General features: G+C 42.8%; 1 protein-coding gene across 2 annotated transcripts in view; it reads left to right on the top strand.

The window, feature by feature from the left end:
* The window catches only part of SLC6A11 (solute carrier family 6 member 11), a 90,445-nt gene that overhangs the window by 60,963 nt on the left and 10,768 nt on the right, over positions 1-18,714 (top strand). For both annotated transcript variants that reach the window (XM_068201535.1, XM_068201536.1), the window contains 3 exons: positions 11,115-11,218; positions 16,734-16,858; positions 18,556-18,668. In XM_068201535.1, coding sequence (XP_068057636.1) covers positions 11,115-11,218; positions 16,734-16,858; positions 18,556-18,668 — 342 coding nt within the window. The remainder of the gene's footprint in view (positions 1-11,114; positions 11,219-16,733; positions 16,859-18,555; positions 18,669-18,714) is intronic.

The following is an 18,714-nucleotide window of genomic DNA, read 5'->3' as shown; positions in this document are numbered from 1 at the left end:
ATCAGATATTTATACAAGACTTAGGCTGCTTTCAAGAAAAGGAAGAATTTAAGATCAAACTATCTTCAGCTTCTGTAACTGTATTTTCTCTGTTTTGAACAGGGTTTTTAGATCCTTTGTTAGGAATTCAGCTTATAGATAAGTATTCTTCAGGTGGCTTAAAAAGAATCCTTGTGAATTATTATTTTTAAAGAAGTTAGATTAAATAACATTTCACCTGATATTATATAATCCAAGTACAGCTTCCCCTTCATTTCTGAATGAAGTCTGTGAATAATGATCATAACCAATACATTTCCCCTTTGCAAATACTTCAAATATCAGGGCTGGATGCTGTGTTTGGTATCTCCAGTGTTCCTCAGCCTTCAAGGATGATGAAAAAACTAAAGAGAGTAAGGAGTTAATAAAAAAGCCAAAATAAAGAAGGGTTTTTGTCAGTGGGATATTACAATTGAGCAGGTCTGTAAGAAAAATTGGATATTTTGAAGTGATCAGCTTGGTGAGAGGAGATGGAGCCCCACTGCCTTTGCTAAATCTCCTGCACCCTCTGAAAACCTAAAAGCCAAACCCACCCCAGAACCCTGCTTTCTGGCAAATGTAACACAAATAGAATATCTGAGGAAAAAACACCTTAAAACCATCTTGGTTTGGATTCAGAGTGGTGCAGAAATTACTCAGGGTCACCTCTCCCATCAATGCCTCAGCTGGATTAAGTGCAAATATTTTGAAACCCCTGTGAGTGCATTCTGGTGGATGTGGGAGCTGCCAAATCTCTCATCCTGAGAGCACTTGTAGGTAGTGTTTCAGTAAAGTGGAACTCCAATCAACACCCTCATTTTAAAAATTAGTTGACTGCACTTCCTGCATTTATTTTTAAAAATTCAGCATCTTTATTTATAATTTATAGGAAACTACATTAACAGGCTGCCTAAAAGACCTGGTAAATTCTGGTGTCTCTGGGACTGAAGATATATTAAATATACATGGAAATACATTAAATATATGAAATATGGGAAAAGAAAGAAAAGCAATGGTTATTCTTTGTGCTTTTTCCATACCATACACAGAATGGAAAAAAAAATATTTTCAAATGCCTGAAGCTTTATATAATGAAAGTGTAGAAAAGGCAGAACTTATGATGCATTTAAGGCAAGAGGGCTCCCCAGCAAACTGGACCATGGGGAGGCTCAGTCAGTGATTCTGCCTTGCCAGAGGGTGGGATGGTTTTCCGTACCCAAAACACCCCAGAAGAACAATGCAAAGCATCCTCCTGCCCTGAAATTTTGCACTTTAAAGAAATGAAGAAGTGAAGAAAAAGAGGTACTGGGATTTTATGACACTTGGCCTCTTATCAATACCTTTTAAAAGGAGATATTGTGATTAAATATCAATATCTTTCTAAAAATATTTCCAGCTTGTCAGTTTCCCAAAGTCAAGCTACCAATCCACTGAATACAATTTTTGTTTCCTATCACACAGACACAAAATTGTTCCAGATACCTTTTTTCCCCCCAAAATCATCTTATCATAAGGTTATAAATGATTTTATATGAGTAATATCTCTGGGATATTCTGTATACTTTATACTGCCAGGTATCTCCTTCCATATGCTCCAGAACTAAATTAATGGAAAGCTGATATATATTTCAAAGGATCTGAGTCCTGCCCTGAGAAAATGCTGACAGGGAAATGTATTCAAAGCCTCTGGATTTCCCTGTCTCCTGTTGTGCCAGGCTGGGGGAGGTGACTTTGAGGATGAAAATGAATCAAAGAGAATCCCAGGCTCAGGAGACTGAAAGTGGAAATCAAAGACACTTTCAGAGCTCTCAGAACCCTGCTCTGGGTTTGGTTGCTGCCCTTCCCACAGCCATTCATCCCTGCTCTCGGGAGGGAGCATTCCAGCCCCACTTTGCTCAGCCAGCACTCTGCAGTGGAGAGGAATCTTTGGATGAAATTTATTTCTTTTTTTAACCTATGCACAATCACAGAGTGGCTTGGGTTGGAAAGGATCTTAGAGATCATCCCGTGCCACCTCCTGGGGTGGGCATGACTTTCCAATTTCCACTGTCCCAGGTTGCTCCAAAACCCTGTCCAACCTGGCCTTGGACACTTCCAGGGATCCAGGGGCAGCCACAGCTGCTCTGGGAACCTGTGCCAGGATTTTCTGCCTCCTCCTCTCTGTGAACACCCTCATGATTTACTCAGGGAAGTACAACTGCACCTTGTGCCAGGATTTTCTGCCCCCTCCTCTCTGTGAACATCCTCATGATTTACTCAGGGAAGTACAACTGCACCTTGTGGCTGCTCCTCTTGGAATCACACCAAGGCAACCAAGATACCCCTAAATTTTAGATTAAGGAGTGTAGGAATGTTTTACTCATGAAAAGCAATGAGAGGAAGGAATTGCTCCTGTAAGTTCCTTCAGGATCCTCAAAGCCTGCTTTGCTCCAGCATTTGATTTTCCAAACTGGATGCTGCCACAGGAACATGCAACTGGTGTGGCTCCAGTATGGAGGAAGGTCCTGTCCCTTTTTAACTGGGTGGTACTTGGCTGACAACACCCCCTGGGAAATTAGCATTTCAATACCTGTAAAGTGATCCCAGCTATAGTGCTGGGCTCCAAAGGCAGCAATGAATAAACAAAACTCGAGTATTTAGGTCCTTCTTCTCCCGAGTTTCCATTCTCCCAATGAATTTACTGTATTCAGCCCTCTGGAAGTGACATTAGCAGAAGGTAGCAGAGAGACTGCCTAGCAACCCACAGAAACCCCAAAGAGAGGTGGAAAGGAAGTGATTTTCATGTAATTATTCACCCCTACAAAAGCTGTTGTCAGGTAGACACTAGAAACATAGCTGTTTTATTCTTCCCCTAACCTACTTTGAATCTTTTGAAAATCACTACCATTAAAGAGAGGGGAAAAGAGCTTAATTCAGCCATTTTCTGCCTGGCCGTTTAAGTGCTGTTTTCCTGCTCTAATGAAGGCTCTGCTTTCAGAAGCTGTGTTGTTTAGAAAGCCCTGGGTAGTAAACTTCAGCCACAAACTCACTCCTGCATCCAAAACTCACCATTTCTGTTGCTGCTTCCCCACAATGCACAGCTCATATTATGTTTGGGTTTAGTTCCCCATTTAATGGCATTTCCCACTGAGTTGGGAAAGATAAATTATTTTTTTTTCTTTTCCAAGAAGGCATTTGGGGACAGGGGGCAGGGGCTAAAGAGCTTAATTTATTTTAGGTGATGGTGCCAGGCTGCTTGGATCCAGTGGGTTTTTCCTTTATTTTCTTCAGCCAGGCACCCCAGCTTTGCCCTCAGCCACAACTCCTTGGAGCTGAGGCTGCTTGGAGATAACTGAGGGATAGTTTTGTGCTATTCTTGCCATCTGGAGGAGCCTGGAGGAGCTGAGCTTCACTCGGCCAACACCACACCAAACACTTCTACATCGATGGCTGTCACAAGCGCTGCCACTTCAAGCAGCCCGAGGCACACCTTCAGTGGATAGTCTGATTTATAGCCTTATTTTTCTACATTCACACTCCTAGCAGAGGTTCAATAAATGCAGAGAGGATAAAAGATGTTGAAGGCTGTCTTTTAAAGGGCTATATTCATTGGAAAATAAATATATCAGTAGTAAGTTGTATCAGAGATTGTGTTTGTTGAGGCAGTGGCATCCAGAGTCGTTTATTGTGAAGAGCATCTTAAAAATCCTCAGGGATTTAACCGGTGTCTGTAGCTAAAGTAATATTCTGCTTTGAAATTCTATTATAACAGTCTGGTTTACTCACTGGATGTTTCAAGGTTCTAGTTCCCAGTGGAAAACTGTATTTTCATACTCAGCAAAAAGGTTTTCATTGGGACCCCAGAGATTAACTGGTTTAATTTTATGAAATAACTTCTTTTGTCTGATTTTTAAACACAAAATGTCTCTTAAATTAACTCTGTTCAGAAGATTTGTAGTATTTTTTTTTATTAAACATATACTGAGACTATTTTATAGTCAAATAAATTTTCATATTTGACTATTTTTAGTCAAATATGACAAACTATACAGATACAACAACTGTGTTGACAATGTGGGAAAATGGAGATAATAAAGTTTATTCTTCCCTGTTTGATTTTGCCTGCAGGATTGATAAGAATGAGATATAATCAGTGTGCTGCTAGTCAGGGAACAGCAGGATGCATGCAAGGAATGGATTTATTCCCTTTGAACGTCTGCATCTCCCAAGTGTTTGGGTTATTTTGTGAATAGAACAGAACTTTGACCTCTGAATTCTGTATTTTGGCAGCTGCACAGCCCAGACACTCAGCTGATTTCTATGTTTGCTGCTATTTAAGTAAAAAATTCACTTGATTGCAGGAGAGTGACTGGAGAGTAAATGCAAAGTGGTTGGTTTTACGTTTCCTGCCTTTGCACAAGGATTTGGGTTGGTGGCAGTGAATTGTGGTTTGTTCTTTGTGCAGAATCCGAAGGTGCTGCACCCTCCTGCTCAGCTGGGCAGACGTGGTGCCTCAGCCTCTCCTCCATCCCTTTCACAAAGCACTCTGCACTGAAAATACCCAAACTGCATCTCTGCCTGCCTTTGTAGGGGGTGCCATGTGAATATATAACATTTTTCAGTTGGAGGAACATGGGACGTGTTAAAGGAAGCAGCCAGGTGTAGCTCTGATGTCTCCCTCCCAGTGTGTGCAGTTCTCACTTTCCCCCCTACTGCCACACCAGGCCCAACAGAGCAGGCTGAGATGTGGTTAGATGTTCTTTATAATGAAAAAGCCAGAAAAAAATCACTTTATTGGAATAAGATCAGAGGTAAAATGCTCAGTCCTCCACTGCTATCTTTTTTAGTATTATTCCTGGAAATATATTTATATATATACATAAAGATGGGACTTGTAACAGAGGAGTGTAATAAAATGCAATTTAGGGAATGATTCTTTTCATTGCACATTACAGCAGAATAACTCTCAGTTCCCTGGTGTCACCAAAAGTTCAGCTCGGGGATAAAATTGTCCTTTATTGGAGAGACCTGGGATGTAAAGCTGGAAAAAGGAGTGTTGTAAATAGGAAATATTAAAATTCGCTTTGTGGGCAAGTTCAGCAAGGTCAGCCCACCCTGGTGGGATCTGTTTCTCCATGTGAGTGAACCCGGATTTCTTGGGGAGGTTCCCAGCATGAGCACCCTATCGGGAATCAGGCAACCCCTGACTCAGGAAGAAATGCTGATGTCTGCTCCAGATCAGGAGTCTGAAGGATAGCTTTATTAAAACGACACTATATTACATTAATATACTATTTAAAGAGATACTGTACTATTCTACATACTTCTTACTTACAAACTCGTGACTCTATTGAGAGCCCGAACCACAGCTGGATCCCACTGGTCACTGACCCCAAACAACCTTCACCAGGATCCAACCCAGCAATCACTGCAGGTAAACAATCTCCACACCACATTCCACATGGGGAAAACAAAGGAGCAGAGATAAAGATTGTTTTCTTCTCTTCTCTCTGTGCTTCTCCTGAGAGACAGAATTATGTCTCTCTGACAAAAAATGTAAATGTCACAGCACCCCATGCTTTCTGTGGGATGAAAACAACAATTCCCCCTGGTTTTCAACCCAGCTCCTCGCAGTGAATGATCCACTGATGGAAAAGAACTTCCCAGGATACTGGAGATGAAAGCATAGGGTGGAACTGGGACTTCACCTTCTTCCAAAAGCTATTAGAAACTGCATTTTTTATCTTTTTTTTTTTTTTTTTTTTTTTTTCTTTTTTAACATTTATTTTGGGGGTTTCCTATGGTTTAGGTCAGAAATTGTTCTGAGCTCTTCCAGCAGTGCTTGGAGCTGCCAGAGGCAGCACTCCCTGAACCTCTCCCACCTCATTCCAGAGGAGAGGAAGGAAGCCTTTGTTAGGGATAGGTCTGTCAGGTACTTTTGAAATGCTTTGATTCTCCAAAAGCTTCTGTTAGTGCTCCTAATTAAACCTGTTGCTAATTGCCCCATGTCTGATGGGGTCACTCTTTAAGTGCAGGTGTTACCTCAAGGTCAAGACTTCACATTTTGATGGTTTCCTACAGTCCTGTCATGCCTAAACCTATCTGTCAACAGGTTGCATTATTCAGGCATTGGTGATAAAATTCTGCAGTTATTCTCTGCCCTAACCTTGAAATTTCATTTATTATCTCCTGACAGCCATGGCTTTATTTTTAAAATTCTCATTTGAAACCGAAGGCAAACTGCTTTTTAAAATACAAACACTGCTGAGGTTCATCAAAAAGTAATGAATAATTTAAATTAAAAGAAAACCTGGAGTGATTGCTCCTTCTCTGATAACAAAATGGGAAATAAATGACTGTCAACATTTGGAACATCATGTTTTAAAGAGCAAGCACAGGTTTTAACTGGTCTGTGAGCTCTCCCATAGTCTCAGGCAGTGCTTCATGATGGGATTGTCATTTACACTCTGGAATTAAGGATGTTTTCAGCTTTCTTGTTCAACCTCACTGCTAAGAACTACGGGAAAAAAAAAAAGTGGATATTTAGGCAGATTCCAGCCAGTGCTTGGGCTTCAATGTGAAATTAATACCTTTGATTTTGACAGGAATTCTCAAGTGAGCAAACAGAGCTGTGTGGGCTGTAGAAAAGGCCAGGGGCAGACAGAAAACCAATATATTGATTTTATTTACTGGGAGAACCCTCCTGGTGCTCCGTTGTTGTTCCTGTTCACATGCAGACCCTCGGATGTGGCAGCTCAGCCATGACCCTGGAACCCCAGACTGCCACCTGAGCAGTGTCCCACGGATCTGTGAAATGGAATTTCACGGAAACCTGTGAAATGGAATTCAGAAAAGAGAAGGGGGGATGTGTGTGCTGCTTTACCCACACAAGAGAAGCTGCACAGCAGCCCATGGGCTGTAAAATGAACCTTCTCAGGTGACAACAGAATATAATTTCTTTTCTTAAAAAGCCCTGCCTATTTTCTGGGAGGATCAGACTGAAAATATCTGCCTGATTTTCCTATGTTGCCCAGGCATGGAATAATTTTACACACAACTTTTTTTTTTTACACAACTACAAAAAAAATTGTTGAGTTATTCAGCTGTTTGTCATGGAGGAAGTGCCAGTTAAAGTCAGAGTGTCCTGGGAGAGGCTTCCTGCATCCACAGAAAGATTTTGTAACACCTGCACTGTAGCTTGTTCAAAATATATCCAGAGAGTACAGAAAGTAAAGGGAAGGTACAAAGTTAGAGAAACCCCTGGAATTTGAGATATTCCTTCAGGTGCTCACCTGAAGGAATTGTTTTTTATTCTGTGATTTTGTTTTTTTCCAAAAGAAACAACAATTCCATGAATTGTTTTTTATTCCACCTGAAGGAATTGCTTTTTATTCCATGTATGATGGAAATAATCAACATCAACACATCACAGGTTGTCCCTGAGGTCTCTGCTTTGTTCAGGCACTGAGGTCATCTCAGGACAGTTATGCAATATTTGTTTTATCCCTCTCACCCCTTGACTGGCCCTCTAAATTCACTGCATAAGGCTTGATCATCACAAAAAAAAAAAAAAAAAACTGGCTCAGCCTTGCAACGGGACTTAATTCTGCACTGGCTGTGTGCTTCAGATAGTTAATTTCTTTTATTTTCAGTGTATGGCATGACCCCATCTTACTGACAGAAAGACTTTTGTATTGAGACTAAAATGAGGGGCTGTCACTCTTCTGGGGATTTTCAATTTGAAGTTGGTTTGTTAAACTGTGGAGTTTTTTAGTTGTTCAAGAAGTGACTTTAATTCACTTCATCTGCTGCAGTGAGTGCTCAATAACTTTCTCCTTCCCTTTGGACACCCATTAGGGGATAGCCAAGTCAAGAAGCATGTGAGAAAAGGTTGCTTGAAGTGATTTATGGACATAACATCCCATAGAAACTTTATGGCAGGGACATGAAAAGAACCTAATTCTCCAGAGCAGGGCTCTGTTGTCTGCACTACAGCACATCCCCCTTCTTTCTTCCTTATCCTGCTTTCACTGCATGAGCTACAAAGGAGGCAAGGGATCCTCCAGACAGCAGCATCCTGTGTTTGGCCAGCTCAATTCATCTCCCTGGGCAGAGAAAACATCCATGGAAATGGTGATTGTGTCCTAGACCTGCCACAAGAAGGCCAAATTGAGGTCACCCAGACAGAGTTAAAATGGGGGCGTTGCCAGACTCAAGAGCTGGATGTTGCAGAGCAGCACTTTCCATTTTTAGTAGAAAATGCTCCTGTTTATTGTTTTGTAAGGTTCTGTCCGTTGAAATTGTGATTTTTCAAATATTAGTATTAGTTATCAAAGTTTTTGAGCTTTAATCTCATTTGGGCATGGAAACTTTTAATATTAATTGAATAAAGCTAAAAAATTCTATTTCCATCCTTTAAGGCAGGAGCTGATAGAAACTAGAAAACAATTCCAATCTTAAGTTTGTGAGTGCTAAATTGAATTTATTATCACTGACCTAAGGGTTTTCAAGGTCCAAAGTTCACAAAGCACCCACAGGGTGTTCTCTGGTGTTCTCAGGTCCTTTCTCTGGACTTTACTCATGGCAGAGAAGTATTGAGCTGGGTCACCTTTCAGTCAGATGTCCTCTTTGGTCCCAGCTGCTGTCCCTGCTCTGCCTCTGTGTCCATGCCCTTCAGAAAGTCATTGCTCTGCACAGAAAGGGGAACAACTTCTGGTTTAAGGCAGACTCAGCCTCTCAGAAATATCCCATAATGGTTTTGTGGCCGTGAGCCGGGTGGGTGGCACCTGGATGGCACCTGGATTTGGGACTGGTGTCTACAAGAGCCCATCTAGTTGGAATGAGAACAACTTCCCCTGAGGTTCCCTTTGGGAATGACCAAGCTGGAGTGACACAGACTAATGAACAATTAGACTAATGAACAATTTGAGACCTCACCAAATTCTCCTGCCACGAACTGAGCGCTGCAGTCCGAGGCTAAACATCAGATGGTCCCTGGCTGCTGGGGAATGAGATGGAGAGCTGATCTGAAATGTCACCTTCAGGGCCTGAAAGTGCTGGTGTGTCTGGCAGTTTACACCAGGGTTACTCCAGCTCTCGGGTTTTTCAGCCACAGAAAATCTACCTGTGGTTTCTAAATTTATGTTCCTGTTTGCTGATCCTTTCTTGCCATTTTAGAAACCTGAACGAATTAAATGTCACTTGTTCTCGGAGTATAAAACCAAAAGAAGCTATACAGATTGTATTATTCCATTCAGCAAATTAAATTGCTTGTCCATTCCTATTTAAACATCAGCCCTAAATTCTGAGGGAATTTCTAGACTGATGTCATAGAGTGGAACAAAACCTCTCTTCAGTCTGATTCCAGTTTTACAGAATATGTGACTGTTTCTTTGCAGAAGAGGTTTCTCAGAGTTTGCCACTTTTCAGGCTGACTCCCTGTGGGATGTGACAGTCTTTGTTTCCTTTGAAGGACATAGCATCACTTGTGGCCAGAGTTTGATCTGCTTGTCTGTCTGGGCACAGGGCTGTGCTCTCTGCTCCTGTGCTCGAGCAGCTCTGGAGCTGCTCCCTTCCAGCACAGCTCTCCTTTGGCCCAGGTGCAGCAGGACTGGCACTCCAGGGACAATCCCCCCGGTGGGGCTGTGCCAGCAGAAGGGCTGCTGCCCCTCTCAGTGCCCTGCCCTGCAGCCAGGGGAGGGCAGGAAGGGAAGGGAAGGATCCGTGTGCTGATCCAGTCTCCCAGCTTTTGTCTGGGCCCTGCAGACGGAGCATTTTCAGCTGACCCACGCTCCTCACAGCTTTTTGGGAGCTTCCAGTCTTGTTAAAGAGCCTGTCTGTCAAAAGCCTCTCTGTGTGCAGCTTTTCCTGGTGAAGCTCTGGGATGTAACCAGCTGTGTCTTATTCGGGGTGACAGCAACAAAACCCTTTAAGCCTCTGATGTAAATCAAATGTGATCTTAATGTTATTTCTAAACAGAAACAGTCAACAGCTCCAGAGAGCAAGGTCTCACTTGATGAGCTGTAAAACAAACACATCCCCTTCGTGTGTTTAGGAGGATTTGATGGCTGTTATTAGTACTGAAATCATTCCCTGTGCTCCCTCTTCCCTGGCTCCAGTGGCTGCACAGCCTCTGCCTGATCATCACTCAGGGTTTGCTCTTTTGGTTGCTCTGCTTTAACAAAGGACGTAAAGAGATCATTTATCCCAGGAAAACAGGAGCAGGATTTTGTTGGATCACAGCTCTGTGGGTTTGGGTTCTCCATGTCACTCTCATGTTAAAACCAGGACTTCAAGGGGTGCCTTCAGCTCCAGTGGGAACACACCCACACTGGTCAAGTGAAATAAATTGCTTTGCTGCAGTACTGTTAACGTAAAATGAACCTGCTCATTAATGTTCTGAGGTTGCTCTGAGGAGAAGAATCTCACTGTGTCAACTCATGCTTCCTTTTCTCTGATTTAAAATTGTTTGCATCACTTTAGGATATGAATGTTCCCACAATAGCATTACAAAGCTACAGACTCATTAAACTCTACAGAACTTTTATTTGTTGATTGTAGCGTGACCAGAACTGTAACTTTGTGCCTGTTGGATCCATTAAAGTTTGCTGAAAACATCATTTCCCTGGATATGTTATCCCTTCTTTCCCCAGCTTAATTTATGTATTATCTAGGAATAGCACATTTTGTCTTTAGAGCATTTATTCACACTAAATTTTAAAATTTGAATAAATAATTGTCCAACGGGAGTGAGATAAATGCAGGTGATTCTATTTAGGCTGCGATTACTAAAACTATCTTAAAGAAATTAATCAATTTAATGGGTGAGGTTCTTCTCTAGGAATTCTCTCTCCCTTTCCATTCCAGGAATGGAAATTCTGTCTCCCTTTTCATTCTAGGAATTCTGTCTCCCTTTAGGCTGAGCCTGTAAAGACCAGCTGGGAAGGGGAGGGGAACTTCCCTCTCAGTACATTATTTTTTTAAGGTTCTGATTTGTAAAAGCTTTGCCAGACCCTCTAAACCTGCAGGGCCACCTGTGCAGATTTGCAGCCAGTATTTGGCAGGAGGGTGATTTCTCCTGGCTGGGTTCTGAAGCTCTCCCTGCTCTCTGTCTCCAGGTGTGGGTGGATGCTGGCACACAGATCTTCTTCTCCTACGCCATCTGCTTGGGGTGCCTGACTGCCCTGGGGAGTTACAACAACTACAACAACAACTGCTACAGGTAACAGCCTCCACGCTGGAATTCTGCTCTTGGGGTGACATTTGGAATCACTTCCCTTCCCCTTTTTCCATGGATGACCATAAACACACACACACACGTTTTTATAGGATAAATATCTGTAATGTTTCTTGGAACTGCTCCAGAGGAACTCTGCTCCAAAATGTGGTGTTTTCATCCCTTTTGGGCAAATCTGAGCCTTCCACAGCCCCTCAGCACACACAGAGATAGACATTTCATATAAAAATACATGGATTTCAGACAGGTATCATTGAATGTGTGTGCATTACTTAAGCTGCTTTTGAAAAAGTACTACCAAAAATTGTCATTAAAAATCACCTCAGTTTGGTCTGTGCTCTGAATGCCACTTTTCCCCACTTTTTGGGGAGTCTGCAGGCCCCAACCCAGAGGGAATGGGGAGCATTTCATGGCTTATCTCTGTATTCCCAAGGAGGGAACTGCCAATGACTTCAGGAGGTTTTCATCTCTCCTGAGTCAACGCCCAAAGGATTGATTTGCACAAAATCCCTGTTCCCCGATACTGGCATGGGCAGAATATGAGCAGTAGTCTTTTCCTCTGGAATTCATGGTTATTGAATTTGTTCTCCTAAAATTCCTACAAGGACAGTTTGGTTGTAGTGACTTCATTAAGATCTCCAGACAGAGAATTAAAATTTCATTTTTCTGTAAAGGAAATAACATGGTGCAAAAGTAAAGAATCTTAAACAACCCCCCTGCCAAATATATTTAAATTCTAAATTACATTTTTGCTTGGAGACCTCAGGAGCAGTTTTAGGAAATGCTCCTTCTTTCCATGTCTTAGCAAGACAGAATGTTTTGCTGCAGAAAGTGGTGTGAGATCCCTACAACCTTCAGAGCTGCTGCTAATGAATCTTTTCCCTAATTAGCACAAGTTTTAGCAAAGGCACCACTCCTCTCTTCTTTTATTAGTTTTATTTATTTCCAGATGTATCCCAGCTAGAAAATGTCAGTGCCACAAAGAGTGCAGGAATGCTTTTCCTGAGGTTTTTGGGTTTTTTTTTTTTTTTTTACAAAAAGCAGGAGTTTGGATTTATGGAATTTTCCTTCCTTCCCCCTGAGCCTGAAGCTCAGCTGGTAAAACTCTGCTCTGAAGCTCCCGAGCAGGATGCTGCAGCCAGACACCTTTTACTCTATCCAGGCCCCACAATTCCCCTCACAAAACATTTTCCAAATTTCCCAGCTAGGAAATAAATGTTAATGTGTCCTGACATGTGATTTTTAATGAGTCTGAGGGAAGGGGTAGGACAGCAGTGAAGAGCAGAACGTGGCCAAGCTGGGCAGGGCAAGACATAAACAGAGCTCTGATGTGAAAACCACAATTTTGTATTCTAACCAGCACTTAAAAAACTGAAATCAAGCTGGGGTTTTTTTCTCCTGCAATTCCCACAGTCTGATCGTAACATCAACGTTTTCTGCTCTGTTTTACTCCATTTTTTATCTTAAGGGAAAATTGCAGTGGAAAATAATGGCAAGAGGTGTTTCAGTGAGAAATGGGAAAGTCTGAACTGCACGTGGGCCTTGTGAATTTAAGATTTAAACCTGATTAAATTCATTAATGTGGTAAATGAATTGCAAAAGTCACTTCGTGTCTTTGAATAGGAAATGAATTTTTGTCATCCTTACATATCTTTAATTGAATAACATAAAAACAGCTCCTCCCTGGATGTCCCAGAGTTTGCATCCCAAGTGACTCCTCTGAGAAGGTGAAAGCCCTGGCACTGTTTCCCCACAGGGATCACAGACAGGTGTTGTGATGTTTCCTCTGATTTTTATCCAGCTCAGAATCCCAAATCCATTCCCAGGTACAAGCCCAGGGTCAGCTCCCCTGTTCCCACTGTGGAGCAGGAGATAAAGGAGTCATTTCACATGTGGACAAAACTTGTAAGACTTGTCCTTTGTCAAGTTTCTAGTCGAGGAGGAAAAGAGAAATGGGAATTACTTCACTGGGTCTTGAGGGATCCATAAAGGCAAGGAAGGGACTGGAGGGATGCCAGGGGCTCTGAGGGCTCAGAGAGGCTCCTTAAGGAAGGCAGGATGAACTTTCAGAAGTGTCCTGCCTGTCAGGCAGAGAGAGGAGAAGTGATGCACATCTTGAATTATTCAGGTGATTGGCAGGAGTTTAATTTGGAAGAATGTGAAGTTTTCATAAAAATTTGAAGTTTTCCTTTCACTTGAAATCAATCTGGGCTTCAGTCAGGCTCTGATGTCCTCCTGCCAAGGGTGCACATGAAAAATTCATGTGGTCCTTCCAATGGTTCCTGAGCATTTGTGTTTTAAAGCTCATTGGTTTCACAATCAATGGATCTGAATCCCCTTTCTGGTTTTTCTTCCCATAGCTGAAAAAAAAACCCTGAACTACAGGGTACTTATGTCTATGGGATAAAAACCAGGAGCTGAGGGGTTGGTAGAACTCCTGCAAAGCCAAGGGAAGGGAAATTGGAGGTTATATTTTTATGAGGGTTCCCAGAGAAGCAGTTTTCTGTCTGTGACTGCCTCCCTGGGATGAAATGATTCAGCTGGGGTGGTGTTACCTGAAAAGAACTGGAACCTCACTGGCTGGAGGGGATGAAAATCCCCCTTTTCCCCATTTCATTGGAGAAATGTGTATTTATCTTGCAGATATTTGTACCCCAGTGCTGTGGTTTGCAGACTTCCCTGAGAGAGGAGATCCCTGGGATCCTCTTGTTCTGTGGGACTGTCCAGCTGGGCTCTGCCCCTGCTGCAGGAGAGAGCAGCAGCCCCTGAACTGATGCCTTGAGAAGGCTGAGCTGGAACAGAGGCTGGAACAGAGCCAAACAATAAAGCAGGGATTTATTAAAAGGATCTCCTGCATGGATCCACCTTGGGCAGCACCAGAGCCCAGCCAGGGCTGCACCCAAGATGAACCCAAATGGTCCCAAAATGCACGAGCGCTCCCGGGGGCTCTCCCTGTGATCAGCTCTGCTCCATTTGCACATTGCAGTTCATTGTCCCATGCCAGCTTTAGCCCATGCAGTCCCATCCTGCTTGTTTTTCTCTCTCCAGCCCACGTTGTTTGTGCTCCTGGGCCTGAGGTTTGGATCATTTGTCCTTGGTGCCCAGCTGGAGAAGGAATTGTTTTGTCTCCCTGCTCTGTGAGGAGAGCTCACCATCCCCTGATGTGAAGCTCAGACCCACACACTAAAGCAGCACAGAATCTGAAAATATGAAAGCTAAACCTGAGGCTTCACTGCCAGAGGCTCCAGCCTTTAGCCCCCACTCAGGAACCAGCAGCTCTCAAATAACCTGTGCCAGTGCATTCCTAAGAAGGAAATATCTTGTTTTGACTGCATTTGAAGCAGGGAATTATCTAAACCAAATCTTATCTGAAGAAAACAGCCCAATGCTCAGTGGAGGCATCATCTGGCTGCATCCCCACCAAAGCAGACGCTCTCTTTTTACCCCAGAGGATTATAAAATTCATCTTTCTGACCTCTCTTATCAACTGGGTTTCATCACGCTCAGATTTAATTTCTTGGTGTTGAATTCACCAGTTCTTGAGGTGAGAGAGGGGGGGTGAGTGTCCCTCCAGAGCTCTTTAGAGCTGAAATTCACTGAGAAGGTCAGGAAGGGGATTTTTCATTGTTTTGTATCTCTGCAAAGCACAAAGGCCTCTGTGCTCCTCAGTCCTTTATTTTGGATTGCTGTTTTGCTTTAAAACATCCAAAGTGTAGAACTGGCCTGGCTGGGCATAACTACGGGGAGCATTTCACATGAAAAGCAAATAATTAAAGGTTAGAATTGTATTTTCAGCAAGTATTTCACTGCAAATGAACAGTGTTAGAGAGAGTCAGGGCATGAAAGAAGTGTGAACATCACTGCACTTGTCCATGTCTGAGTCTCCATTACAAATGGGAATATTCATTCTTTTTCATTGCTGGACATATTTTAGCAATTTGTAGATGTTGTGCCACAGAGATTATTTTTATCCTGAAATTGTTGTGAAAACATAAACCTTCACAGAATAATACTTACAGTGAGGTGTAGCTGAGGTGATGAGAGGGAGCCAAAGCCTCCCATGGCGCAGAGGCTGAGCTGATCTTTGGCTTTGCAGCTCAGGAATGCCCAGGTGTTCCCTGCCAGGGGAATGTGTGTGCCTGGTGCTCAGGGGCATCCCAGGGCAGTCAGAAGAACTTTGGGCACATGTGGGAGACACTGCAGGGCTCATCAGGGAAGGAACAAGATGCTGAAACTGCTCACCTCACTTTGAGCTCCAAAAACTGATGAGATGCTGTTACAGGGTAAAAATACTAAATGAGACAAACAGCAAGGCAGGGAGATCAGCAGAGAAGTTTTGAGGGAATAATTGCCAGGACTTTGAAGTGGGAATTGTCTCTGATTCTCAACAGCAAATCTGTGACAAAGATGTGATCCTTTACTGAATTACTGAAGCTGTGAGTTCAGAACCTGCTGGATTTTACAGGGTCCTTTCTTCTTATTGATAACTTGCACAAAAAATTGCTTCAGAGCCACAGAGGGATGGGGATAAAGCAGATTAAGGGATGAGCTTGAGACATGTCTAGGCTTGCCTTGTGTTTCAGATGTTTCTAATTTACCTCAGACATCCAGGTTAGGTTATTACTTTCTCAAGTACACAGCTGTCTCTGCAAAGTCTTCAAGGAGTGACTGTCAGCATAAATCATCACTGCCTCATCCTCTGTCACGCCTGGAGAGATGTCAGAGCAGCAGGAACAACAATATTTCCCTGGGCTCTGGGGGAAATCACACCTTTCTGCAAGAGGATCTTCCCTTTCTTTAAAGTGATTTACTCTTGTGACATTTCCAGCCTGGGCAAAGAAATCCTTCTTCACCTTGGCCTTGTCCTTGCCGTGGTTTGAAGTGTGGGATGTGTTTGTCTGAGACATCTCTGTCCCTGCACTGCCTTTGCCTCTTTTTAGACACCTTTTTAGGCATGCACACACTTCCAGATTATGTGCAGTGCTTTTCATTACCACGGCCTCTCAAATATGTCTAGAAACCAAACTGTATTTTACATGGATGTATTTTGCCAATGCTCTTTAACAGGGATAGAAGGAGCTGACCATGGGATTTTTTTTTCCCCAGGAAACAAATGTTACCATTTCATAGAGTTTATTAATAAGTTTATATCCTCTGGAATCTATTAGTATAATTATCATGGAGAAATTGTTCTTAACAATTATTATGTTTGACAAAGTTTTACATGTTTTTTAAAAATTTTACTGGAGAACAGCAAGTGACTTGCAAGAGGTTTGCAACTCCAGCAGTTAAAACATAAGCAAGGATATTCTGATGGTGTCCTCCTGCACGTGCTAATTCCTGGTTGCTCTCAGGAATAATCTGAGTTGGGACCTCTCTGTTAATGAACAACTTGCTTTCCATTCCTGCAGCCCAGGGTTCTGTCAGTCCTCTGGCTCAGCGGATGGAAGAAACCCCAGCTCTGGAGATCAACTGCAGTGTTTTTTATTTATATTTTCAGAGACTGCATCATGCTCTGCTGCTTGAACAGTGGCACAAGCTTTGTTGCTGGTTTTGCTATCTTTTCAGTTCTTGGATTTATGGCTTATGAACAAGGCGTGCCCATTGCAGAAGTTGCAGAATCAGGTGAGTTCCCAAAGCAGATTTCTGAGTTAACAAGAAATGCCCAGAGGGTGAGGCCTGAGTTCAGAGTCTGTGCCATGGCCTGTGGATTAGCTGACTCAATGGAATAACTGCTGCAGGAGGAGTTCTGAAGTATTTTCGTGGCCATACATTTGTGTGAAAAAGATGAATGTTGCTGTGCAGAGAACAAATTAATGAATTCAGGGAGTCACAAACTACACAAACTTTCTCCAGCTGAGCATCCAGAATGTTGTGTAGCAGAGATAAACTCAGTTATTTGTTAATCGTCACCTGCATTCCACCTTCTTTCAATGAGACAGACTGAAATACACAAATATTTATTCCTTCTGGAAAAAAAAATTAAAAGGATATTAAAGAAAAAAAGCTGCAGCTGTTAAAGTGACAAATCAGAAGGGCACACAGGACCAGATTTATGAAAAATTAACCATCCACAACCACCACTGACAGGGCATCCAATGGAAGTTACTCCACATCTTTGTGGCTGTAACATCCTCAAGGAGAAGAAAAAGAACAAGAGGCTGCACCCCAAAAAACAAAAACCAAAAAAAAAAAAAAAAAAAAAAAAAAAAAACCACTACCAAAAAAAAGTCCTCAATGTAATGCTGAGCTATTGAGGAGGAAAAATAACTCTCATGGAGGTAATCCCAGGAAAACTGCAAAACAAGCAGGGTTTCACTGATGCTATCATGGAAAATATTTATCTTTTCCTAAATTCCATGCAACTGGCTTGCAGTTCATTATAGGAGCTTGTAAATGCTGCTTTAAATGAAGAAGCAGCAGAGTGTGAGAGGTCTGCACTAAAGTTACTGCAGCAGGAGCACAGAGTTCTCCTTTAGTGGCTGGGAGAGGCCCTTTGTGCCCCTGCTTTGAAAGCTGGCCGGCTTCATAAAAAGCAGCTGATAAATAAAACCAGAAAAACATGAGCAAGGTGAGAAGGTATCTTAGCAGCTCTGAGAAGTTATCTGTGCTGTTACAACGATGTTCTGTTTTGATGATTTCCCTAAACATGTAGCCAATGTCACACAGCAGCAGCACCCCAAAACACACAGCAGGATGGGAACCAACCTTTGCCTCGCACCAAGTTAAGAGAAAAGTGAAGACTCCAGGATATGTTCCTGAGTTATATAAGGCAATCACTGTGATTGGTTTGATTTATTCAGGCTATGATTTATTCAGGGATGTTTGTAGAGCTTCACATCCACACAAAAAAGGGGAACAGAAAGCACTGGGATGTCTGAACAGAAGCTGAGAATCCTTTGGCCAGGGTGCAGGCAGGGTTGTGCCATTTCTGATAAGCCTCATCACCAATTGTTTAGACTATGAGAGATGTAGAGTTTGTCAAGGAGTCCAGTCTGGGGTTTAGTTCCTCTTATCTGCCCTGACAGAAGAATCAGGTTGTGGTGGGCTGACCCTGACCAGCAGCTGAGCATCCACACTGCTGTTCACTCTCAGCTCCCACAGGGGATGGGGGAGGGAGCAGGCAGAGGAAAGGTGAGAAAATGGGTGTGTTCAGATAAAGCAGTCTGATAAGTGATGCTGAGTGAGCCCTGCTCAGCCAGAGCCACACTTTTGGTGTCAGCAATGCTGTTCTCCCACAGCTCAGGCTGCTCTGGAGGAGCTGAACTGCATCTCAGACTCCCACACAAGTATAAACCTTTCATTTCTTTATTCCTTTTCAGGACCAGGACTTGCATTCATTGCTTACCCTAAAGCTGTCACCATGATGCCTCTGTCTCCTCTGTGGGCAGCTCTGTTCTTCATGATGCTCATCTTCCTGGGCTTGGACAGCCAGGTATGAAACAAACCCCATGGCAATGAGTTTTCAGCCTTCCCAACAG

The sequence above is a fragment of the Anomalospiza imberbis genome, chromosome 11, assembly GCF_031753505.1.
Source record: "Anomalospiza imberbis isolate Cuckoo-Finch-1a 21T00152 chromosome 11, ASM3175350v1, whole genome shotgun sequence".
In the NCBI taxonomy this organism is placed as follows: domain Eukaryota; kingdom Metazoa; phylum Chordata; class Aves; order Passeriformes; family Viduidae; genus Anomalospiza; species Anomalospiza imberbis.
This window is presented reverse-complemented; position numbering and strand designations above follow the sequence as displayed.